Source organism: Nanorana parkeri, unplaced genomic scaffold, assembly GCF_000935625.1.
Source record: "Nanorana parkeri isolate BGI_ZX_2015 unplaced genomic scaffold, ASM93562v1 scaffold496, whole genome shotgun sequence".
NCBI classification, from domain to species: domain Eukaryota; kingdom Metazoa; phylum Chordata; class Amphibia; order Anura; family Dicroglossidae; genus Nanorana; species Nanorana parkeri.
Window position 1 is genome coordinate 795,643 of NW_017306764.1, and position 26,372 is coordinate 822,014.

The 26,372-nt window shown below is 41.5% G+C and overlaps 1 protein-coding gene across 1 annotated transcript in view; it reads right to left on the reverse strand.

Annotated features, from left to right (window-relative positions):
* Positions 1-2,892: 2,892 nt before the first annotated feature.
* The window catches only part of WASF3 (WAS protein family member 3), a 29,810-nt gene continuing 6,330 nt past the window's right edge, over positions 2,893-26,372 (reverse strand). The window contains exons 2-9 of the mRNA XM_018561048.1: positions 23,956-24,097; positions 22,471-22,605; positions 16,793-16,946; positions 10,663-10,780; positions 9,020-9,195; positions 5,915-6,178; positions 3,646-3,998; positions 2,893-3,078 (exon numbers count right to left, since the gene is read on the reverse strand). Of these exons, the coding sequence (XP_018416550.1) occupies positions 2,921-3,078; positions 3,646-3,998; positions 5,915-6,178; positions 9,020-9,195; positions 10,663-10,780; positions 16,793-16,946; positions 22,471-22,605; positions 23,956-24,088 (1,491 nt within the window). The 5' untranslated portion in view covers positions 24,089-24,097 and the 3' untranslated portion in view covers positions 2,893-2,920. The remainder of the gene's footprint in view (positions 3,079-3,645; positions 3,999-5,914; positions 6,179-9,019; positions 9,196-10,662; positions 10,781-16,792; positions 16,947-22,470; positions 22,606-23,955; positions 24,098-26,372) is intronic.

The window sequence follows — 26,372 nt, forward strand, 5'->3', positions numbered from 1 at the left end:
GGCTGCCTGGAGATCTGCTACTCTTTGCAGCGACACAGGAAGGTTGGAAGTGATGAACTGGAGAGGGAGCTGGAAACAAAAAACTCTAGCTTGTAGCTCCTGGGAACCACCTCCTGTACCCAAGCATATGAGATTCAAGCTATTCATGGATCTGCCGGTACTTTGAAAAGTGGGAACGCACTTTCATGCTGAAGATTTGTCTAAGGGTTTGGCAGACTTGAAGCTTCAAGTCTTGCAAGTGGACAGGTAGTAAGGTTTAGAGTTTTTATACATGTAAAAAAGAAAAGGGATTCCTGACTTCCAGCAAGGGGAAACCTTAGGAGTCTTTGGCTCAGGAAGATCAATGCTCTTGCCACCTGTGGCAAACTTGATGATGCATCCAGAGTAGACCTGAAAAACTTAGGGCTACAGCCATTTGTTCCAAATGTTCTATGACCAAGGGATTAGCTACAATATTGACCAGGTCCCTTCTGATAGTCTTAGACCAGTCAGTTAATCTTTGATGAATCAAGGTCACAGCTAGAAGAGTATTAGGAACTGTAGAAAGGGCCTCCAACTGCATTCCACCAGGATAGTGGTTGCTTTGTTAAAACAGGACACTGCCAGATCCACAGAGAGGGCAGACCACTTTTTAACAAAATCAATCCTCAAATGGGTACAGAGCTAATGAGTACTTGGAGGACCAAACATCTTATCCATGGTGGTTTTCAGTATCAATAAAGGTAGACTTCAAACAGTAGTGACACCAGAAAGGTCCTGGTGGTCTTAGGAAATATAAAGGGCCCCAGATATAAACATAACTTGTGGATGCAACAGGTTAATCATCCAGCTTCAAAGTGATGTGTACCATGTCAATAAGATTCCAAACTGTCTAGTTTTGGAGTGATTGCAGAAGACACAGACTTCTTGGAGGCAAGTTGGTCTCGAAGGGAGTAGAGACTCAGGCCAAAGCCAATAAACATCTGTGCTATCTGAAGTCATGCATGACTGAAGCAGAGATGGAAGCCACATCTGATGGAGATAGGGAAGACACTAAAGATTCTCCACAATCCAGGATCAAAGGGCAAGCAGATACCATGCAACCGCATTGCGTTGAAGCAACTTAGCTCAGGGTACTCGCAGAACCCAACTGCTGGTAGCAAATGGGCGGAGGTAACTAAGTCACTGTAAACAAAAGGCAGAAATGGGCCGATGACCAGAGTTTCATGTGGCTCTATGCAAAGCAGGAGCAGCAAAGGGGGATGCTTCCTCAATGCTGATTAGTGGAATCGGGAGTGCATGCGCACAACTCTCCACCCAGCAATTGAGGTCAGTGCTAAGTACCTCAGCGTTAACCCCATCTGTGGTAGGACCAGAGTTTTAAAAGGTGCCCAGAAACAAAAAACATATGGTAAGTTCCTGGTGATCACTTCAAATGGCCTACTCACAGAGTGAGTCTTCAGAGACAGGGCAAGTGTTGAGGCAATGCCGATGGCTCTGGATCTGTTAAGTGTTCTATGAATAACTTTTTATGAAAAAACAGTTGGGAACCAAGTGCCTGAAGGTCACTTCCAGGCTTGGTCCACTAGTTCCAGGTTCAGCCCTTGAAAGCTGGGCTGAGGAATAGCTGCTATTTTAGAGACCAGCTCCAGAAGCGATTGTCTATTGAAAAAAATGTTGCAGACAAAATAGTACTAGCAAAAAATAGTTTAGTATTTTCCTAGCAAAGTTAAAGAAAAAAGCCTAGCCTCCTACAGTTTTTCTTTGTTTGCCAGTATCCAATCCTCCTGTAGGCAGAAGATTAGCCTGAAGGTGATTTACTTCATGTGTCCCTCAGGCACTTCCAGCGGACTGAGCATACAAGCACAGTGTCTACAGAGAATATTTGCTGTGCTTAGCATGTGCTGCAAGCTACAGACAGGCTTGGCCATCATTTTTCATGGCCTTATCCAGTTATTATGCAGGATTTCAATGGCCACTGGGAGTACTACATTGAGTGTAAACTTCACCATGCATTGGTGGTAGATGGATCCAATTTCAAATTTGATGCGGATAGTGAGGAAATCTATATGACACTATAACATTTAAAAAAATTGTTGGTTAGCTAAAAAATGTTTTGCGTTCTCATAGCCTTCTTGTAACCCATGCTATGGACAGGGGGCAATGAAACAAAATGGCAAGCGCAAAACTAAAGTAGGCTCACACACCATGACATAACTGTGACCCATGCAAGCCTGTTACATGATACACCACCAGCTAGTAAAAAGCCATACATTAAACTACATATTCTGGTGTGTGATGTCCATCCTTAAAGATATCTGCAAGTGCCCATCCAAGCTTAATCTTGAGACACTGCTGATTCCTTGTAAGCTGACAAGTTCATGAATACAGGATAATTCCATGAAATGGCTTCTGGCACAGGGTGCAATCTGTTGTACATATTCATATACATATTCAATAGAATACATCTAAGGAACATAGCTTACACACGTCTAAGGACTATCATTAATACTATACGTTAACTATTCCAAGTACTATCTTACCTTCATTTCCCTGAGTTTCCATTATATTCTCCACTATGGGAGTTTTAGTCGTAGAAACTTGTGGCTACAAAATATTGGAATGCCCATTAGAATTAAAATTTGGAATTAAAATTTAGACTTTAGTTCTATAGTAGCTAAATTATACCTGTCATGCATTTTAGTTAACATATGGCTGAAGCATGCAAATGACATGCTTGTCAGCACAGGCCATCCTGGGACCTTTTATCATGACATCCCCCCCCTCTGTATACATGCCACCCTCTCTAAGGAGAGACAGAAGGGGCTGAGCACATTCCTGTCATTAAAGAGGACCTGATGACTTGGCTGCTACTGCTATTGACAGACAGACAGGTACTCCTAAACGTTCTTTCTGATGACAACTTCTATATATTCTGTTTTCAGTCAGACCAGTCATTCTCATCCAATTCTGAATCATCTTCAGAATCGCTGTATTCAACAGCAATCCGTCTGGAAAGGATAGTAGCTACATCATTTCCGACTGGCTCCCGCTTGGCTTCCTGTTCACGCTGTTCTTGTACTTTCTTTAGCTGAATTCCTGTAAAAAAAAAAAGTTAAGAGATTTTATGGCAAAATGAAAGCAGAGATTAGCTCAAAAATAATATATTTGTTCATGTCAACCACATCTTTATTTTGTGCATTTCTCATCCAAATGTTTTGCTGCATGATTAAAGTGTATGTATAGGCAAAAATTGTTCCTAACGTTGTATAGAGTGTAACCTCTATCAAATTTGTATTGTTTTGCCAGTAGAAGAAAGAAATCGTATAAGGGAGTTACTGCAATGTAAAGTAATATTGACATTGATGCTATACAGCCTCATTTAGAAATGTTAGCTTTGTAGCTCAGTAAAATTCAGCTGTGTCACTGCAATCATTTCTGATTGCTAAATGTAGGTTAATGCATTTAATATGGTGTTATGTGGAGACAATGCAGCAAATTGGAAACAGCAGTAAATCTATGAAGGTTCTCATTTATCCATGTCAGGTTACAGCCAATAGTAGTGAGTCACATTCAGCTAGTTTTGGTCTGTAATGTTGGAGACATTAAGCTAGTAAACCAAGTAGCTTCCTCAGTTCTCGAAGCTACGGACTACATTTGACTCACCCATGCGGATAGCAGACAGCAAGTCACTTCGAGCATCGCTGGTGAGGCCAAGCATATGAGCACCATCATGCCGTTTTGCTTCCAGTACTTTGGCAAAGTGCATTGGAGAGGAAGAGTGCGAGAAGACAGGTACAGGAGGTCCCGGTGGTGGAGGGGGAGGTCCAGGTGAGGCTGAAGCACTGACTCCAGGAGGAGATGGTGTGTACGGAGACCCAGATAACTGTCCTCCTGGTGATCCTGGAACTGGGTGCTGAAGAGGACTAACAAAAGCAGTCTGAGCTGAAGGAATGACGGGTGGAGGTGGGGGTGGCGATACCGTAGGGTAATACTCCATCATCTGAGAAGGCAGCACTCTCCTTTAAGAGATAAAAAAATAACCATTTTTAGTTTTGTAGTTTATTACAGTACTTTACCAAAAGCTGGGCGGAAAAAAATGCAAGTTACTACACGGTCCCATTGATGGTCCAAACTGTCCGGAAAGCTTGAATCATGCATCTTATTACCACATGCAAGGTTCATACAGGCATCTGTGTCATTACTTCCCACACACTTGAAAGTGGTTATGTGAGAGAGTCACTAGATACATGGTAGGAAAAAAGTCAGAATTATTAGGTGAGCTCACAGTGCTGAACAGCCACCACAGCCTTGAACAGCATGCTTAAACCTGGTGAAAAACAAATGGACAGCCAATAATGGGAAGGGGGTTTAACACCGCGGATGTCAACTGGTTAAAAAAAGAATCTGTCTGAATGGAAAGGCAGCTGCCACTGCTGACTTGTTATTGAAGTTCCTTTAACTAAAGACACAGCACAGCAGAGTGGCTTGCGTTAAAGCTCCACTTGTGTGATTTCTGTAAGCAGGATTCTTTCAGCGCATCTGAAAATTAAAATATCTGAATATTCCAAAAAAATGGTGAGTGGAGCTCCATCTACAGGTTGCATAGAAGACTGCACAGTATTAATTTCGTATAATGCATGTGTACCTGATAAAAAAAAATAAAAAGGAAGAGGAATTTGCGATTTTTGTTTTCCCCATTTGACTGAAAATAAAGGGGAAAAAATGGCTACAACCAAAAAATAGTATTACAGTTGCATTAGATGATGCAGCAATCCTTTTTTCTTTTTAAAGCAATTTCTTGCTAAAGAAATTAGTTATCCTGAAGAGATCAACAGATGGGTGATCGTTTGCACAGCAATTAGAAATGTGTAGCTGTGAGGAATCGCTGCTACAAAATCAACAGTCTGACATGGCCCCCAGAATGTCATTATATACAAAGGCCTTCTTAAATAAAAATGTATTTTGGCTCCTTTTAGCTTACCTCACCATAACCTGTATTCTTGTACAATCTTGTCACTTCAGAAGCATACTCCACAGAAGGAATGGTTTCCTCTCACTGCACTGATTACGGCCAACAAGCCTTACAAAGCTGTATGCAGTTGGGAATAAAAGGCTTTAAAATAGGCTGAGCCTGTGCTAAAAATTAGCCTACCTGGATGTACATTTGGCCCTGGAGGCAAATGAGGAATTATTTGACTGTCTACGCCCACTATTGTAAAATTTGTGATGGAAGTGAGACATGTAGATACTTTGTTTTAAGAAGGCTCTGCTGTGGTTCCCACTGATTAGGTGGGGGCCTTTTTGGTTCCCTTTTGCACATACATTTACATGCCGCAAGTCACTTTAAGACCTCACACAGCTAAGAGTCGACCTGTACAGATCCGTGCGCCATGCTCAGCCATATCGGGCCGCTCCTGGGAAGGACAGGTGCTGCACGTGATTGTATGCAGCAGCCTGTTCTTCTCTATGGGAGTACACGGTCGTACGCTCACCCGAGCTGCACATATGTGCGGGTGTCCGTACTTGTACGCAGTCAGGATGGATCTGTCTGCGTCCAAGCACGGACACCTGCACCCGCACGGATGTGAAGTTCGGGTGAGCGTACAGCGGCGTCCTCCAATAGAGAAGAACAGGCTGCTGCGTACAATCACACGCAGCACCTGTCCTTCCCGGGAATGGCCAGATAACGTTGTGCACGCCGCACGGATCTGTCCGGGCCGACTCAAAGCAGTGTGAATGAGGCCTAGTGATGAGGGACAGGTGGTAAATTACAGAAGCTAAAACCCAATATTTACAGTTACCCATAGTAACCAATCAGGTTCCATGTTTCAAATGTAGTAACCTCAAGACTGCTTGCTCTGTGCAAGCACTCCACTTTACACCAGTTTTTCATCTCATCCTTACTTCAATAGCCGATAGATATTTAGTTTACCTGCACTCGGAGGATACTAGCGGAGGTGGGTGCTGTCCATCCATGGTTGGTGGAGGTGGTGGTGGCGGTTGCTGCGGTCTGCTTAAAGTGCCATGTCTTAGTGTTCCAGTTGAGGAGCGGTAGTCATGTTCATGAACTTGATTAGCACCTACATGATGCAGTGAATCTCCAGACCCAACATATGTTGGCGTCATTGGATGCTGGTGCATGGAGTGGTTTGGGGTTGCGGGATAGGAATATTCTGTAAGATCTGACACATGTGACCTGTGACCATATAAAAAAAAATTAATTACAAAACAACAAAACACCAATAACACCTAACTTTTCCAAGTCTGCAACCTTTTAGTAAAAATTTCAACACATGCATTTTCATGAAAATATCACTTAAAGTGACATTAAACCCTCAGATTTGACATAAAACAATACTGTAATGTGTGCCTTACTGTAATCCATGGCTCAGGTCGGGACCGCACAAACACCATGTAACATTCCAGAGAAGAGGCAGTCAGCTGCAAAACGGAAGTTCTCCCCAGCATGAGAAGAGATACGGATTTAAAAGGAAGAGCAGCAAAGAGAAGGGAGACTACCATGGATTACAGTAAGGCACACATTACAGTATTGTTTTATGTTAACAAATCTGAGGGTTTAATGTCACTAAGATTTATCTAAAGCTCAAACTTAAAAAAATTTGGACAGATTAGGAAGTGGTTAAACTCATTATAGGTTTTTTTTTTTTTAATGCTGCGTGTTCCAGACAAAAAGGAAATCCCAGCAAAGTGACAGGGAACAAGTGTCACCACAGGAACACTTCTCCTCTGTTCCAACAGTCACCAGGATAAATATAGGAGGTAGATCTACCCAGCAGAAATAATAAAAAAACATTTACAGGAGGTTTTAACCCTTGCTTGCTGCATCCCAAACAAAATAAAAAGCTTGTGCTTTAGATGCACTAATAACCATTATGTGGATATTGTTATTTGTGTTAAGGTTAAAAAGGAAAGCTGTAAAAATAAGCAGTTTATTTTTATACCACACACACAATTAAAAATAAAACAAACAAACTATATAGAATTGTGTCTAGAACCAAATTCAGTTCTTGATCATCTCCTCTGAGGCCAGGTTCACACCATTTTCTGGACCAGATCTGGAACACTGAGTTTTGCAGCGTTTTTACAGCAATATTTGTTGTTTTTTTTTTGCTTAAAATGGGCTTTCAGGTGCGTTCCAGTTCATTCCAGACCAGAAAAAATGAGACGCGCAGTATTTTTTTTGTCTGGAACGGACAGCGCTACTGTAAACAGGGCCCAGAAATACCATAGGGATATATTGGGATGCTTTTTAGGTCCGGACATGGTGTGAACAAGCCCTGAAACGGTAATTAAAGCAAATACAAAACTGGTGGTAAAAAACAGATGTCTGTATTTGTATTAGGAAGAAACCACATTAGTTCCATTCAAACCGAGAATTATGTTTCTGCATTTAATTAAAAAAACATGCAATTTCCCCATGCTGTGACACTTCAGAAATGATAGACATGCCACAGCATTTCCAAGTAAATAAAAATGTAACTAACCCTTCTATCATTTTTATCTTCAGCAATGCTGTCACGTCCCGTTTATCTGTAACAACTTCATACATTATTTCTACCAATCGTACAAATTCTGGTTTAAGGTTTTGTAAAGCTAGAAAAGATTTTGGCACTTGATTGATTCTCTTTTTCAGCTCAAACCCCATTACCTTTCAGCCTGACAGGTCATATCACCTGAAATGTGTGCCACAATAGAACGCATAACAGTCATTTTCAGAAATCAGTAGGACTCTGGCAGGAGCGGAGTTAGTTTTCACTTAATGTAGAGTCCTCCAAGGGCACGTAGAAGTATATAACATCTGCTAAAAGATGGGAGCCAGGACTCTCACTACTCCAAGTGCTAGCTCTAGGATAAATGGGACTTCTCAATGTTGTAGAAAGTTAAAACTCCACTTAAGGAATTATTAAGATTCAGGTGCGGACTTTGTTTAATGATTTTTTTTTTTAAGTGTTAATTACTGGTCAATGTTGTTTACATTAGGTTTCATCTGCTGGATGATCATGGTAAATTGGAAATATTTATGTGGTTTCATATTCATCTGACTAAAATAATCAATTTCCTGAACATAACACAACAAATATGCTTAAAACACACTTCACAATTCCTTAAAAGAATCAGTTTACCAAAAACCTAACATTTCAAGTTAAGGAGATATGTTTTAGCTTCTTAGATCTCTAGTCACCAGTAGTAATATATCTCAACTCGAGTTTTCCGCTTAGGAGTCTCGGTTATATTACTCCATTTAGGGATGCACAGATACTTTTCGAGTACCAGTGCAGATACTTGGCATTTTCATGAGAACTACCAGGGTTGCAGCGGTTGCAGCTGGGACCTGGCTCTAGCGCTCCACCACCTTCCTGAAATCATTAGTCTGTATTGTTGTAGAAAAACTGTCACATGACAATAAACAAAAATGTATCAGTACTCGTACTTGTAATTACTCGGCAAGTACCAGTACTCGCAAAACTGGTATCTGTGCATCCCTTCCTTTATATTTATAAAAACAAAATCGTACATTAAAACAGAGATGTACAAATCCCAGGAGCTCTGTGTGCTCCTTACAAATGACAGCTGCCTCCTAACTTCTGAATTTTTCTCTAGTGTAGTCTTGGAGCTCAAAAGTATCGGTACATGTACTCGTACCGAGTACTGTACTTGGTATCTGTGCAACCCTAACTCCATTATATAAAATAAAAACTCAAAAGAACGGTAACTGTTGCAAATGGTTGAGCTTTGAGTTCTGTTTTGAGTTCAATGCTTCAGAGACCTAGGAAGCCTATGGGTACGTTAAAACAAACAGTTTTAGGTAGATGGAGACTTTCCCACATTTTACTAAATAAAATACATTAAAAAAAAAAAAAAAAAAAAGAAGAGAAGAAGAAGTTCTCTGTAGCTTAGAGCCAGCTAGCAGAAACAAAATCACCGGCCAGCTGTCTCTGTTGTAGCCACTGCTTTGAAACCGCACAACTTCATACAAAGATTCTGCTGGAAGGACCTAAAAGAGGGATACACAGACCTAGTGTCAGGGGACATCGATCCCTCAGAAGAGCCTCCTTGGTAAACATTTGGAGATAGCCTGCTGTCTGGTCTGAGTTCTTTGTCGTATGCCATTATGTTCCATTCTTGGCGTCTATTTCTGGCTTTTCTGACTTTTTTTACTTCACGAGTTGTGCCGTCCACACGCTTTTGCTCCTACGGAGACGGTAAGAGGAAAATTAAAGGAATCTCTACTGGGTAAAATATAAAGCATGTCACTACTTTCTGACAATGTTAGCTCCTGGCTTTAATATTTTCTGAGTCACCAAGTCAAAACAAGCATGTGATAAGTGATATGCATACTTTTTCCAGGTCAGGTACCATTAAAAAGAAAGAAGCCAATGAAGAAGCCAGCATAAAGACTACATTTTGATGCATGGGTACCTTGGACAGGGATGATACTTCAACATGTATGGAATTTGTTTTTGTTCTTGTGTTTGTTTTTGTTTTCACTTTGTTGATGTGTATGCTTTTATTGTACACCACAGATATTTCAACACCTTTGCAAGTATTAGCACTATTTACCTGTGACCTGTATACAGTGATAAGATAACATGTAATGTGAATTCCTACTCTGTGATGTTGTCATGCTCTGTATTATAAATGACTCGCATGGAAAAAGCAATACAAAATGTTTGGGGAAAAAAAAAAAAAAAGACTACATTTTGGGTAGCCTTTTACTAGGGATGCACCAAAACTTAGTCTGAAAATGGTACTATGGGAAAAATGCAGATAGTACAAAAAAACTGGCAGAAAATGCAGTGCATCCCTAGCTTCTCTCCTCCCCGCTGGGCACCGGCTGCAAGCTCCAGTCTGTGTCCCCTCCGATCCCCACTGCTGTCCTCCACCTGTGTCAGGGGGGAGGCGGGGGCACAGAAAGCCAATTCCACGGCCAGCGAGGAATAGAGAAGCTGTCAGGATGGAGAGCGGAGCACAAACACTAAGCGATCAGTACTGATCACTCAAATAACTGAGGAGATAGTAATTACTTTGTCCCCAGTTATGAATGAGCAAGAAGTGCTATACATCATTTCCTGTTCATTTATGAATGGGGACTTCGTAAATATTTACTATCTGCTCACTTTATGAATATACAGGAAGCAGCTCAGTACAAAGGCTTCCTGTCCATTCGTGACTGGGTTAATAGTAAATATTTACCATCCCCAGATAGTGAAAAAAACACGAAGCCTCTGTACTGAGAGCTTACTATTCATTGAGTGCTGGGGCTGCAGAAAAAGAGATTGAGGACTTAAAAAAACAAAAAAATTGTAAAAAAGGTTGGAAAAAGTAATTAGTGGTTTCTGCCTGACATTTTAAAATTTCCGTTTTGGTTTAAAAATGTATTTTAGGTGCATCCATACTTTTTTCTAAAAAAATAGGACTGCTTTAAAGTAACAAATGCATGTTGGAAGCCGACATATTAGAAATACTAGACACAGCTCTCATATCAAACAGGTAACAGCTAAACACTAAACTAAATGAAACAAATAAATATTGTGATTGTTGGTGAACACAAACATGGTGGAATCTTGTGGGATTATAAGAAGGGCAGCTACAGTATTAAGATAATCTGTGGTCCTATTAGATTTTCTATTATTTTACAACAACAAAGATAACTACTACCTTCTGTCTTCTTTTCTCTTTTCTTTTATCTTCAGTGTCTTGCAGCATTTTTTCTTTCCAAAGGTCAAAAAAATAGGAAGGATCGGTGTAAAATTTTAAGCCATCTTTCTTGTCATCTCTAAGAAGAAAGTTAGTGGAGATAGCTTAGATCAGAGATAGAACTTAGATTTTGGATATAGGAAACAAGCCGATTAGGTTTTTTTTTACTGCAGTGGTGTTTCAGGCTACGAACAGACATAAGACTGCACTCACTAGACATGTGGCCAGTTCAGTAAGAAACATCAAATTACACTAATGACTTTCTGTAAAGAGAACATTACACATTTACAAAACAGACCTGCAGTGATACCAGATAACATTGTGTTGTGAAAAACAGGATTTTTGTCTAAACTGTCAAATCTGTCTCTTGGAATATGAGATAATTCTTGAACAGATGAGTTTTGAAGTTAATCGCATCCAGGTCAGTAACCCTCGCGGTGCCGCCCTCAGCGAATCTGCCGCTCCAGGCAAACGCCTTGTTTGCCTCGCGGCAGATACGCCCCTGACGACAGCCATGCATATCCCCTCCCACTGCCAGCCTGACTTTTTGTAGCAATCAGCACAAGATACGGTGATGTTGGTTCAACAGAGGGGTGGTCAACACAGCAGACAGCTAATAGGCCCATGAAAACAACCACCACACCCATCAGGGAAAGATAACAGAAAGGACAGAGGGCCTGAATAATTGTGCCACTGATGCTAGAATCTGCAGGGGCCTGAACGTCCACCTGGTAAAACTTGGCAAAAGTGTAAACTGAGGACAGGGTGACAGCCTTACAGATTTGGAATAACAAAGCTTGATGCTGGGAGGTTCAAGAACCACTAATGCTTCTAGTAGAAAGAGCTTTTACAGGAAAGGGACACAGACGTTTGAGGAAGCCTTCTTGCCAATTTTTGACGCCTGCAATGTGCACGGGACATGAAGTTCCACCCCAGACCAGGCCTGCTTCTCTATAAGCTCTCTGACTTCTGGTGCCCTCCTGATGGTTGGTGAAAGCTACAGCTGTGGCACTGCGCGACTAAATCCTGGCCTCTTAAAAGGGGATGTGGGGTCCTGCATCCAAGGGACAACTGAATTGCCACAAGCTTGAGGATGATGTTCAGGAGATGGGATTCCTCAGTGGGTCCCTTGAATCGCGGAGTTAACCAGGAATTTTTCACAGCCTGCTGCTAGGCTGGCCATACATTGTGAGCACCTTCAAGACTATTGGGAAGAAAGGTTTTACAGATTTCAACGCTGGGTTGGAGATTCACTATGCTATGGAAAGCTTTGTCTTGATGGGCAAATGAATAGGGAGGTCCAGGGACAGAATCTGTTTGTCCCACAAAGCCACAATGTTGAGCTGCAATGGCTAAATCTAAGTACCCCACTTTAGGAATCCCCTGAGACAGGCTAAATGTAAGGCTAATAAATTGGGAGGGTTGCATGCATACAGAAAGATAGAGGTAGCATCATTGAGGGGCAAGAAAACTGGGGATGTGCAAGTTAGCATCCTTGATGTTCACCGATGCAAGAAAATCTCGCGGTAAAGATTTTGGACTCGCAGGAACCCATTGAGGACCTTAACATCGAGAATAGGGCAGACCCCGCCCAAATTTTACTTGGGGACAGTGGACAGGTTGGAGTTCAACCCATTACATTTTTCTGCCTTCTAGTATGCTGAGAGCAGCATTTTAGGGAAACTTACTAAAAGTGTCTTCAGTGGAAGTACAGAAAAGGATGTAATCTCAGAGCAAAATCTCGTGGTGGACTACAATCTCAATACAAATTAGGAAGCAAACACAAGATTGTAGTACATCACGGGAGCGAGCTTAGAGTGGTGGCTAATTTACAACACACAAAGGAACCATGGGGAACAAAAGTAGCCACCCTCCAGAAGGAAGGACAGTGTCAGCAGGAAAACAGATGATACACAAGTAAGATACATTTATGTTAATAGTTAAGGTACTTGAATGCATGTTTAAGGTTTAACTCCTGAGTTTAGTGTCACTTTCAGTTAAAGGTGGATGGAATTGTAATGGAACAAAAGATGCAAGTGCCGACTAAAACTACTTTAGATTTTAAAAAATATTTTCTTTTGTGTGCGTTTATTAAAGCAAAAGCCATAAATGTCCTTACAAAATATAGGACATTAAGACATGCAAAATAGTCAAAAAGTTAGCATAGTAAAATGGTTATATTTATCTTAAAAGGAATAAAAGTCTACGGACAGTTGAAATAGTATATTCAATAAAAGATGGTACACCACTCAACAACCCATTTTGTGTTAAGTTTCAGACAGCTAAAAAAAAAAAAAACAATTTGCAGCACAGGTGTATTGGATGATAGCAGAGCAGGTATTTAGGCTTCATGACTCTACTGTGACAAGCAGATCTATTTAAAAAAAAATACAAATCTGAGATGAGATCCTTCTCAACATTGCCACATGAAGGAATAGCCTTGAAGGTCACTTGGCACTGCATAATTATAGACCCTGAAAGCCCTGATTCAGTGGAAAATATGCCACCACACCAAAGCGTTCAACTTCTGTAGCTCCTCACATCTGCTCTGTCTTGAAGATATAAATGCCTCAGAACAAAGATGTTCACAGGCTAGGAGTAACTCTTTGTCCCTCAATATAGCATACAGCAATGTGAAGTAATCCTTAATCACTTGAGTCCCCAGGCTTTTTTCTTCCTAACTGCTCAAGTCCCAGAGACGTTTTTCCAGTTTCCATGAAGTCTCAGTTCCACACATTATACATTTTAGCTTTTTTAGTCTACTCAAACATATGGGTACCCTCTATGGCACATACACCATGCAGTGTACAGACTCTTCTCTAAAATGCCGTAAATGGGCCAGTGCCAGGACTTCCAAAGAACCCGGAAGTGTCAGCGGTGGATGACAGCAGTGAGGACCGAAGATCCCTCCGAGATTGCCAGAAAAGGGCAAACTTGTGAGATAAGTGTGCCCTAATGTGCAAGTATGCTGTATATACTTGCACATTACGTCAAAACCAGAAAATGTACGAAGCATTGGTATCAAATTAATGTGTATTGCAGTGCATGGCAGCCGGGAGGTGCTTTGGGGGTGCCATTTAAATGAATGGCAATGCACATAGCGCATGATAATGCATCCTAGGTGCGTTGTGTGATAGGGTGTGTTCATCATGCAGTATTGTATGATTAACGCTGCACTTTAGGTGTGAGTGGCCCTATACATGCATAAGCATGTAGCAACATCCCAGATACAGTACATTAGAAGATTACTTGGAAACATTCAGAAAGAATGGAACTTTTAAAAAGGTACACGTGTATCAAACATACACTATATTACCAAAAGTACTGGGACGCCTACCTTTACAAGCAAATGAACTTTAATAGCATCCCAGTCTTAGTCTGTAGGGTTCAATATTGAGTTGGCCCACCATTTGCCGCTATAACAGCTTCAAGTCTTTTGGGAAGGTGTCCACAAGGATTAGGAGCGTGTCTATGGGAATGTTTGACCATTCTTCCAGAAGCGCATTTGTGAGGTCAGGTACTGATGTTGGACGAGAAGGCCTGGCTCGCAGTCTCCGCTCTAATTCATCCCAAAGGTGTTCTATCGGGTTGAGGTCAGAACTCTGTGCAGGCCAGTCAAGTTCCTCCACCCCAAATTCGCTCATCCATATCTTTATGGACCTTGCTTTGTGCACTGGTGCGCCGTCATGTTGGAACAGGAAGGGGCATCCCCAAACTATTCCCAAAAAGTTAGGAGCATGAAATTGTCTAAAATGACTTGGTATGCTGATGTCTTAAGAGTTCACTTCACTGAAACTAAGGGGCCAAGCCCTACCCCTGAAAAACAACCCCACACCACAATCCCCCCCCTCCACTTTACACTTGGCACAATGCAGTCAGGCAAGTACCGTTCTCCTGGCAACTGCCAAACCCAGACATGTCCATCGGATTGCCGGAGAAGCGTGATTGGTCACTCCAGAGAACACGTCTCCACTTCTCTAGAGTCCAGTGGCAGCGTGCTTTAAACCACTGCATCCAACGCTTTGCATTGCACAGGGTGATGTAAGGCTTGGGTGCAGCTGCTTGGCCATGGAAACCCTTTCCATGAAGCTCTCTATGCACTGTTGTTGTGCCAATCTGAAGGCCACACGAAGTTTGGAGGTCTGTAGCTATTGACTCTGCAGACAGTTGGCGACTTCTGTGCACTGTATGCTTCAGCATGCGCTGACCCCGCTCTGTCAATATATGTGGCCTACAACTTCGTGCCTGAGTTGCTGTTGTTCCCAGGTGCTTCCACTTTGTTATAATACCACTAACAGTTGACCGTGGAATATTTAGTACCAAGTAAATTTCATGTAACACCTGAATCCAATGATTTAGTGGGGGGTCCCAATAATTTTGGCAATATAGTGTATATTCTGCTAAACCTTTATTGTTAAAGTTTGTTTAGAATAAACACATTTAAAAAAAAAAAAGCTTGCATAGATTTCCTGTTTGCCCACCAAGAACCAATTGTCCAGTTCTTCAGGAGGATAAGGAAATAGTATATTTAGAGGGGAGGGAGCCTTCTTGCAAACCTCCCATTTATAGGCCTGTGTGATCAGAGGCTGCACAGGCTTCAGGATCTCTACAAAATACTATATATAAGAATAGGTGAGGATACCTACTGGACTAAGACAATAGAGAACACACAGGTATGGAGCTTTTATGTTTTAATGCAGTCTGGCTGGTCTAGGCAACATGGATGATAATTCTGTGTAGTATAAAAGCTCACCACGCACGTTACAATCGGATTATACAATCTCCTTTAGATCTACCAACAACTATGTAATACAAGGGCCCTCCTGATTGGATACAAATGTATCGGATAGACTAGGTTGGTCATCATCTTACATAGATTTGGAAAAATCTAAAGTTGATTGTACAGAGATTTTTTGGTCAGAATGTAATATGTATGATGACCCTATGTGGTGATGGTTACTTATCAGGAGTACAAGGCTGTACATAATTATTATGCTCAGAATGCAAATATACATTTGTATACATCAGGGACGTGCGGTCAGGGGAGGCAGAGCCTCACCTAGTATTATGGAGGAAAAAGCTGTCAGCTTCAAATATGAAGCCGACAGCCTTTTCTCCGTTCAGATCAGCTTGTTACAGGTTAAACTGCAGGGAAAGCCTCCCCGCTGTGTAACCTGTCATGGACGGAGCGCTGTCCAGCTTTTGACAGGTAGTTAGGTTACACAGCAGCGGGCTTCCCCACTGCTTGTGTAACCTAACTTGGTGAGGCAAGAGCTGTCACAGCCTCTACTCTGTTTTAGAGGCGTGAGCTCTGTGGATGGCTTGGACCAATGGGAAAGTGCCATTGGTCCAAGCAGTCCAATAAAAAAAAATAAAAAAAACAGTGAGGACATCGATCTCGATGCCTCACCAGTGACGAGCAAGTGAGGGACAGGGAGGCTCCTCCCCACACAGCTTGGTTACCAAGCTGGGGGCGGTGCTTCGGCAGGATGGGGTGGAGCTTTGGCAGGGCGGAGCTATGGTTGGCTGGGGGATGCCTCACCCAGCACAGAAAGCACGGCACGTCACTGGTATACATTGCAGATAAGATTTTTAATGTGTTTATTTCAATACTTTAAGAATATATGTTTGTGATACACGTATACCTTAAAAGTCTAGATAATTTACCACTCAAGGGAACCTATGGTTGTTTTGTGCAATAACCTTCTTGAAAAATTATAAACTGTAGTTTTATATCATTTTCATTCATACAGGATGCTTTTATTATATCTGCAGAAAATTATGTGCGATTTGAAAAGAAAGCCCAGCACTAGTTCTGTGCTTGTAGACTAAAAATCTAGACAGGTACCATCTACAAGGAGGAAGGGAGGAGCCGCTCCTTTTTCTCATTGAGCTATGTGCTACCCAATATCTAGATATCCTGATGTATTAACAAAACATGCCATTGAAATCAGACTCAGCCCGGTGAGTGTTGCTTTTTTTGCCTTCTTCCCCTGTTGGCTGCTAGAATATTTATATGCAACATTTCGTATTAAGTTCAACATGACAAAGAAAATGTGGGGGGAAAAAAAAAAATCAGCAAATCACTAACCTGTATGGAGTGAGTATGTTGAGGGGAGGAGGTTTATCACCGGTATTATAGATCTCCGTCACTGGGTTAGGGATGCTGTTCTTTGAAACAACTTGTTGGTCCTGGATGGTGGAACTTTTAAAAGCTTTCCTCATGTTGATGTCTTGGAGTGAAACTATACAAATGAAAAACACAGTTGTAACAAATACTGCTCAAAAATATACAAAATGAAAAAACAATTGAAGTCTCCTATAAACTGCAATGCCAGCATCACCAGTGTCGGTACCAAACATATACCTGGCCACTGCAAATAGAGTATTACAACTACATAATATGTACTGATACGAACAATTGTCCTGCTGCTTACTACATAGGGTAGATATTATATTTCTGTAAATGGTAGCCTATCACCTATAGCAACCATGACTTCTTTAAACTATGCTTTTTCTTTCTGTTAAAATACATAAAAAAATTACAGAAGCCATGTAGATGTAGAATAGCTACCAAACATGGGGCTATAGAGGCAAAATGGTAACTGTGGAGCAAATAGCATGAAGGAGGCAGTATGGAAGATGATCATAATAAGAGCCATGTGGGGAAAGGAATGCAACAGTTTACTATTAACTATTGGGAAAGGCAGAAAAAGGATAGGGAGACCAGACCAGAGAAGAGATAAAGCAAAAGCTGATTAAATACCTAGGGGCGTAATGAAATGCAAAAAGTAGATCACTATGAATGGGGGTTGTTGAGAAATGTAGCAGACCATGAGCTGATCAAAAGACCATGGACCACTTGGAGAATAGGTAGAGTGGGGCTGAGCATGGTTGGGGGTACAGTGGCAAAATGATTGTCTGAGGGAGGAGGGTAGAACGGTAGCTGAAACTGAACTTGGCAGAAAGGTTGCCGAGTGGGAACCGCGTGTCACTGAGGGGTGAGGAGCAACAGTTAATTGTGTTCAACTAGGAGAGGATGGCGAAGAAGAAATGGTTATGAGCTGGGTGGTGTTAAGAAAAAGAAAACAAAAAAAAAAAGGTAGTAGGTCTTAAGGAAGGATATTGTATAAACTTTCATTTTTCTCTGAAAGGATGTGGCACAGACACTACCAGAGAACATGGTCAGTGTGGATGGGAAGGCGAGAGGGGTAGCTGCCAGAAAATGCAGGGTAGATGCTGAGGAGAAAGCTGCCAAACAATTTAGGATAAAACGGGAAAAAAACTATAGAAAATGTAGTCCAGACACTGGGGGGTAGAGTTAACATTCACGTCTGGTGGCAAAATCTTTCCGCAGAAGGGGAAAGCTAGTCTACCTTTATACTGAGACGTATATCCTTGTGAGCAAACGGTTGGGTTAAAAACCATATGCAGTGAACACCTGGTAAGGGCTGATTACCGAAATCTTGGTTCTGCGATATGCACGGAGCACTCAGAGAAAACAGTGGCTGAATCCCTAGCAAAAGGTGGTAGTTTTAGTCCTAACAGCAGATGGGATTGCTGGGTATGAAGTAAGACAGGTCCAACTGCTAGCATTGCTAATGCCAGAAGTCAAACTGCTTGCATTGCTCTATCATATAGAATGTTTTGGTTGTTGTTTTTTTTTAACTGTACCATCAGTACGGTCTCTATCGAAGGCAATCAAGCTTGCAGGAATTGTGGGTCATTTACTACCCCAGTACTATTTTGAAGGAAGAAAAAAGAAAGTGCTATACTTAGACCTATACTGCTTTATAAACATTACCTCACTATCCAACTAGCTCTTCCCTTATAAAGCTAAGAATTACTCTAAAGCAGATATGGAATTATCCTTCGAAACAATTTAGGAACCAGTTTTAAAACAGAAAAACGAAACAATTGTCAAAATAAGATTTTTTTTTTTTTAACAAAAGGTCCACAATGAAGCCCACACTGATATCCCTAACCTGCATGCAATGATTCTCTGCCTTCATCATCAATTAAACCTTTTTACTCACACGCTATAAATTTTCTTTTATCCATCCTCCCCCAGTTTCCTGCCTTAGATTTGACTTTTATACGTGGGGAGTAAGCCAGACGTGCTGGTGGGGTGTCTTTCACCTTCTAAATTCATTCACAGCTTGAAGATGCTCCAGAAAGCTTCCCTACCTACCTTCCCACAGATGTGACTACACCCTGCTGTTAATTTACTCTTTGCATGTATGAATGGCATTTAAAAGATAAGCATTGTAGAACCAATACATTTTGTATAAACCTGATCTGTAGCATCACAGATGAAAAGAGGCTTCCAAGGCATACTTCCTACACAGACGAATTTCTCTCAGCGGTCCTTTGAAAGAACATCAGTTGTATGTAGGAAAATGTCTTCTTATGGGCAGGACTTTATTTTTAAACATATACTTATACATTTCTAATTAAATCCCAATTGAGGGTCTTCCCCCTCCATGCCAGCAATACTTCATTTTATTCAGCCACAAGGGGCTGGGGTCTGGAATTTTTTGATTAACACCGTAGTTGAACTCTGGTTTTAAAGCTGAAGTTTGATCTACTTAGATTTGCCTTTCCTGGTTCCTCGCTTACCCCCTCATCAACATACTAATGACATGTGATAAAATTGTTTCATTTTATTTTTATATACCTTATTTTAGACCCAGTGCCATCCTTACCAAGTCTCTGTGCAATGCAAGCAGATCATGGCTGGTTGGAGAGGCCAACTTCCTGAAAACATCACAGTACTCCGCTTGAGAGTCCTCAACCCTAATGCAAGTAGTAAGCTGGCTCTTAGGAAAAGTTATGCAAATATCAAATTGCCTTGATAGGTGGATGTTAGTCTGGGGAGTGGACTTTTCTAAGCAGGCTTTATGCAAATTCAGCCTAGGTAATGCACACTTGTGATGCTGACCCTACATGACAAAGAGCTGAAATCCAATAAATGAAAGGATGGGGGGGCGGGGAGGGGGGCAGGGACAGTAAGGCTAAGGAGGAAAGGACTAGATGATACAGGAAATGAGGTGGTCTCTGACTTGCTTCAGCTTTTATAGCACACTGAGGAGAAAACCACGTGCAGTGAAATCCAAGTAAGCAAGTACAAGAGAGCAGCCTCCAAACTATGCAGGACTAAAAGGCAAGGATGAAGTTCGCCTTTTTAATATATTTGTCTAAACAGATTTTGTGTGAGCCAAGTTGTTCAGCTTCACTAATCCTTCCAAAGAGGAACAACCACTGCACAAGTTAGAGATAACTCTACAATCACAATCTGGGGGGTAGTCAGAACTGCCTGTGGTCCAGAAATCATATTATTAAAAAGGCCTTTGTTAGTGTACAGTCATGTAAAAAATATATACAAACAATGGAAATTGATGACTGAACATATCTGAACCGGCAAACATTAAAATTTCCATAATTCGCCTGATGATCGGGGCACACAGCACTGGTGTCGGTGTTTGGTATCGGCGAGTACCAAAAAAATAAAATAAATTGGTACCGAAGAACAGTATCGGTGCATCCATAGTCGATATGACCTGTAACGATTGCCAGACTTTGTTATCCTGGGATTCCGTCTGTCTCTGTGAGTGGTTACATAAATAAAATTTACAAACAAAAAAAATTCCTTCATTCAAACAGTGCCTACATAAAAAGGTGATACGTTTAAAAAGTGCATGGAAAGCTTTCCTTTTCAATAATTAATTCAACAAAAATATCAATAGATGCAACAGTGTACTCTAGAAAAATAAGTACACCACTGGTCTCTGAAGCTGGTATTGCCTCCGGTTAGCAAAAATCACTTCTTGTAGGCATTTTGAATAACTGTCCACTAGTCTCCGACATTGACTCAGTGAAATTTTTGACAACTCCTCCATGAAAAATGCCTTCAGTTGCAAGATGCTTGTGGCTTTACTTGCATGAATTGCCCATTTCAAATCTCCCCTCGGCATTTCAATGGGATTCACATCATGGCTTTGGGTGGGCTAGTTCCGAGCCATTCCTTGATGGATTTGCTAGCATGCTTTGCGTCATTATCATGCTGAAACATCCATCTCCAGTTCAACTTCTAGACAGATGGCCTCACGAGCCAATCATGCACACTGTGATATGATGTAGAATTCATAGTTGATTTGATGGCTGCAAACTGTGCCTTGGCCCCAGAATCAGCAAAGTAACAACAACCTATAACAGTTCCACTATCATGCTTCATAGTTGGTTTGAGGTTCTTTTCCAAAATGTGTTCATTTTATGCCAAACAACTCTGATTCATCATTTTCATTAGTCAGTCCACAGCACAATGTTCCAATAGACCTAGTTTGCCTATAGATTTAATGACTTACAGTGGAATGATTGATTTTAAATAATTAGCTGATCATTTTAAATTACTTGCCAGACTCAAAAGGCATCTAGAACCGGGCCTTACAGAGCTCTTTAAATCTAGCCATGATAACACCATCAAAGAGAAGGTTCTAATGATGGCAGCTAATCTGAAACACATGATTATAGCCTCATGTATTTGAAGTGGTGGCAAATGTGGGAGTGTACTTACTTTTTTCATGTGATAAATCTGCATTTTCAGTCATTCAGTCATCACTTTTATCTTACAGGCACATTCAAACTTTTTCCCACAACTGGAAAGGATTCTTAACCAAACCTAGCTTTGTCATTGCAAGCCTCCAGCAACCAGCCTGTCGCTCATGAGCTGGACACAGTACGGTTGTTGAGAAACATCACTTTAAAAAGGGTAAATGTACCCAAAACGAGAATTCTGTTTGGTGTAGATAACTGTGGGCTTAAAGGAGAACTATGGGGTTAAGGCTTTTCCCCATAGTTCTCCTTCGGGTAACGGGAGGACACAAACTAGCGTCCTCCCGTCACCCTAAGCTCAGTATACCGCAAGCTACAGCTCGCGGTATACTGAGGCGCCACAGTACACCGCGAGCAGTAGTACTGAGATAGTGACAGGATCGAGAGGTGCGCGAACGCCGGTATGTGTTCGCTCACTTCTTGATATAAATCAAGAACCGGGACAGTGTGATTCTCTTGTCTACAGCATGAAGAGTGAGAATTTATAAGTAGGGATAAATCGGGTTGCCAAAGTTCCAGAGATAAGAGGTCCTTGAATGATTCAGACTACCAGCATCAAGTCATAACCCCGTTTCAGTTTTAGGTACACCAACGTCTTAAAACACAGAAGGGGAAAGTGGCAATGACTACTAATTTACCAGCTTTCGTTCCGATTCTTTTTAAAAGGCCATTTTAGAAATTAAAAAGCTTAACTTGAAAAAAAAAAAAAAACACATACAAAAAATATATAAAAAACAAACCCTATTATGCAATAACAAAAAAACAAAAAAAGTCTAAGCAGTAAGGTAAAAGGTCTGCAATAAAGCACATGTAGTTTTCACAGTTTGACAACAGCCGTTTCAGATACAAGATAAGCACTTCATTTTCCCAAGCCAGGACAATTACACATTGCTATAATGCTTCCAAATGCAATTATAAACCATAAAGTCTCATTATACAAATGTGTGTAGGCGAGAACTCAGCCAGAACAAGTTTTCATACAAATTATAGAGAGTGCGCAAGCGGCAATATGTTGCTAGCCAATTAATACTTGAAATAGCAACGGCACGCTCAGAGGGACAGTGGCGATCTCCTGCTAGGAGCCAGCCGTTGCCAGGTAATTAATAGTGTCTGAACGTGCCACACGTCTAATAGAGCGGCTTCTATGCAGTCACCCACCCTCTTCCACTGTTGAATCCAGCTGGGTGACTTTGACAGCAAGCCGATCAATTCGGTCTTGAAGAGAATTTGCTCTGACGTAGAAAGTGTTCGCCTCATTAAACAACTCGCCAAATATGTCTTCAGCATGTTTGCCTGCCAAACAGAGAAACATTTGTCAAAAATAAACAAACACATAGAAACCCTGCTCATCTGACTGCCACACAGTTCATACAACCAGCGGAAAAAAGCTGTACAGCAATAAACCGGTTCCGTTGCCCATTTGCTATTCAGAATACGTTTTTTTAAAGCTCAATTGAAGAAGTCACAAAAATAAATATGCAGTCGGGTATACAATGCATGTCCAACCTCCATTCTCATAGTCTGCCTCCACTTTCCTGTTACAGCAGTTGTGCAGGGTATCTTAATATGATACAGTTACAACCAGTGCACCTGTAAACAGCACTCAGTAACAGAAAAGTCTGACACACCCCTCTCTTCCTTTACAATTTTGTGTAGGCACACTTGCACTGAAGGTGGGGCTGCTACTGAACTAAGCCAGCATAGAGCACGGAAGTGGGAGAGCAGAAAGCAGCATTTTATGAAGAAAGGAAAAAAAAAAAAAAAAAAAAAAAAAAGGATTTTAGGGATTTGCAAAAAAAAAAAAAAAAAAAAAAAAAAAAAAAAAAGGTATTTAAGGCATTTGCAAGCATAAATCATTTACATATCATAACCTGCGGAGTTAAAGGGCTATAAATGATAGGTATGAGACTTCAGTTGGGCTTTAAGAACCTGGGTCTGTTTTTGTAACATCTTTATATGCTAGTGTTTTTATCATTCCAAAATGACATAACTTTTCACAGTGTACAAAACTTCCAGTTCCCATTGAACAACTCCAAATACAGAACTCATACGTTCTTTAGACAGCAATGGGCAGACCAAAATAATGTAAATGAAATGTGCGTGATGAGAAGGTCCAATGGTTAGATTTTTTTATTGCACAATCAGATATAGCCAGCCGGGTTTAGTTTTGATGGTTCCCCTGGTGGTAGGCTGCTGATACTGATTTTTGTTATTAAAAGGGAAATGCCACCTTTTTATAAATAAACAAATGCACACTTCTTAGTAAAAGAAAAAAGTCAGGCTGATGGATTGCACAAGTGCGGTGAAGTCAGGCTGATGGATTGCACAAGTGCGGTGAAGTCAGGCTGTTGGATTGCACAAGTGTGGTGAAGTCAGGCTGATGGAACTTGTAGTTTTTCCATTCACAGACAGGCGATAGGAGACATGGGCCTCCTAAGATAGGGGTATAAAACCTCTTCTTTTGCTGTGACCTGCTATTTAGATTTTTTTGGGGTGAGGACGGTCGTTTAACAGTCGGCTGAAAGTGGTTGGTATGGCCCACAGTGTCCCTGTGTGGGATCAGAGCAAGTAAATACCTATACAGTACACAACAATATTCATCTGCATTGGTTTAAGTGAGAGAGGGAAATAAAGGCTGTTTACTCAGGCTGCTAAGCTGTCGGATGATCGCTGCAAGTGTATTATTGGTTACACATTCCAGTTCACTGGTGATCCCATCTGGCACAGTTCCCCGGCACAGATGCCTGGGCTCTATGTTCCTCTTGACCAGCGGCATGGCTCATAGCTGTAATGAGAAAGGAAAGGGGAAATAAAAATAAAAAAAAGTGTCAAACACATCACCATAACCAAATAAGCAATCAGGAACATGCCTGCTCTAATCTATTATCTGTCCTTTAGGCAATCAAACCCTCTCAGCCCGCCCCTCAGCGGGGCGGGCTTTCGATGATCGCAAGTACAATCTGCCCATCCAAGGTGGGCAGATCGTACGGGCTTTCAAGAAGCATACGACCATCGCAAGACAAAAGTCTTGCGACGGTCGTAAGGTGTATGGGCACCTTAAAGGTTAGAATTACTTTCCATTAGATTTCAGTTAGCGGTTCCTAGAGCTCTACTAAATCAGATTTTAATCCTGAAGCTGTTTATAGGGCAAACTGATGAATCAGCTTCATCAATATCAATACAGCAGGGCATGAATCAATCAATAAACAAAAAAAACAAAAAAAGAATTACACGGAAGCCAGTGCACAGTCAGCAAGAAGATACCAATATACTATGTATGATAAAAACAATAAACCGTGCTTCGTGGAGTTTATTGCAATAATTTAAATAAAAGCAAGGCTACAGAAAATCACAGCCACCAATTTCTGTTTACTACAGTCATATGAAAGAGATTAATTCTGACTGGTAGCCAATAGTAGCCGCCTGGGCTTGAGACGCTCTGGGGCTGATTCATAACTAGTGCTGAAATCCCCAGGAATTGTAAAAATTGAAGATAACAATTGGATTGTTTATCATGAAGTATTTAACCCCCCAACCAAGCTTTGCAAAGTGCTGGCAATATAGCACTGTGAGCATGCTGACAGGAGGGTAGAGCTCAAGGATGACCTGCTGTCCCTTTATTTATAATTTGCAAGTTGGCGGTAATCGCTTAAGTGCACCTGAATGCAAAAGGAGACAATATGCCATCTTATAGGGAACATCTAGAAATTCTAATTGTGTCTAAGTAGTGTTCTCAAAAATGTACCCTTTGTCTTGAATTCCTCCTGAAAAATAGCAGTACACGTGCTGGTATATAAGTGTGCCTAGCAGGGGCGACCTAAGGCCGGGTGTCACCCAGAGCAGAGACCGGGTGACCCCCCGCTGTGACGTCATCGCACATGCACATGACGTCACCACACACGTACACGATGACGTCATCGCGCATGCGCTGTCATCTGACTCCTGCCGGCGGCCATCTTAGTGATGGACACCGGAAGAAAGAGGGGGGGACGTTCACCCCGCCGGGTCCCCTCCTCTCTCCGGACACTTTCAGGGTCTCGGTCCATGACAAAGTGCCCAACTTTTTAGAGGGGGTTACTCAAAAAGACTCATTTTGGTGTCACTCCTCCAATGGTGTCACCCGGGTGAGGGCCGCACCCCCCTTGTGACGCCACTGGTGCCTACAGCCTCATTTATGGTCTGTGATAAGCACTGCTGCATGTGACTGCCAGTCTCGATAAGTTTGGAGTGGAATCTGTGCCCGAGAACCTGCAAGGCAAGATCTCCATGCTTTACCTCATTCAACTGAATTATACCCCAGCATTTATCAGAGGGGAAGCCCTGAGCTTCTACCAAGATGGCCACCTTCACACAGAGACATAATGCAGAACAAAAGGGATGGTAAGTCAGTAATGGGGAGAAGAAAAAAAATCAGCTGCAGGGAGCCCATAGACAATACTGGTGACTAGTCTTGTCCTCTGCTTGCCTGTTTTGGGCACATCTTCCACACTACAGGTCCTCCAAGTACAGAGGAGAAACATTATGTCAGAGAGCCGTAGTACTGAATGGCAGGGATACAAGGATCATAAGGCTGATTGGACAGAATTACACATTCTGGCCAGTAAAACAGTTGACATTTATTTACTGCAACTCTGCATGTGGTCTGTCCACAAAGTATGGTCTGTTAGCTGTACAATCCAGAGAGTATTGTCAGATCTGTTCGATAAGTGAAGAAAAAATACATAACCTTAAGCTCACCAGAAATGCATTCCGCTTGTAACTTCTGTGCTTCTGCTCCACTGAAATGTCAAGCACTGTTACCAAGCACTGCGCCTTTCTCTCTGTGGACTACAGAATGCCTCACCACTATGGAAATGAGAAAAGGCAAGGCGCTCTGTAGTCCAAATTAGGAGCAAGCAGCAACACTGCTCCTCCAATGAGTGAGCATTTTCAGTCTAGGACAAGTATGTTATTGGCAGGATTAACAAGTGAAAATAAAAAAGGGGAAAAAAAAAGGCCTAAATATATATATATATATATATAATCTATTAATTAAGTAAAATTACATTGTTTTCAATGGG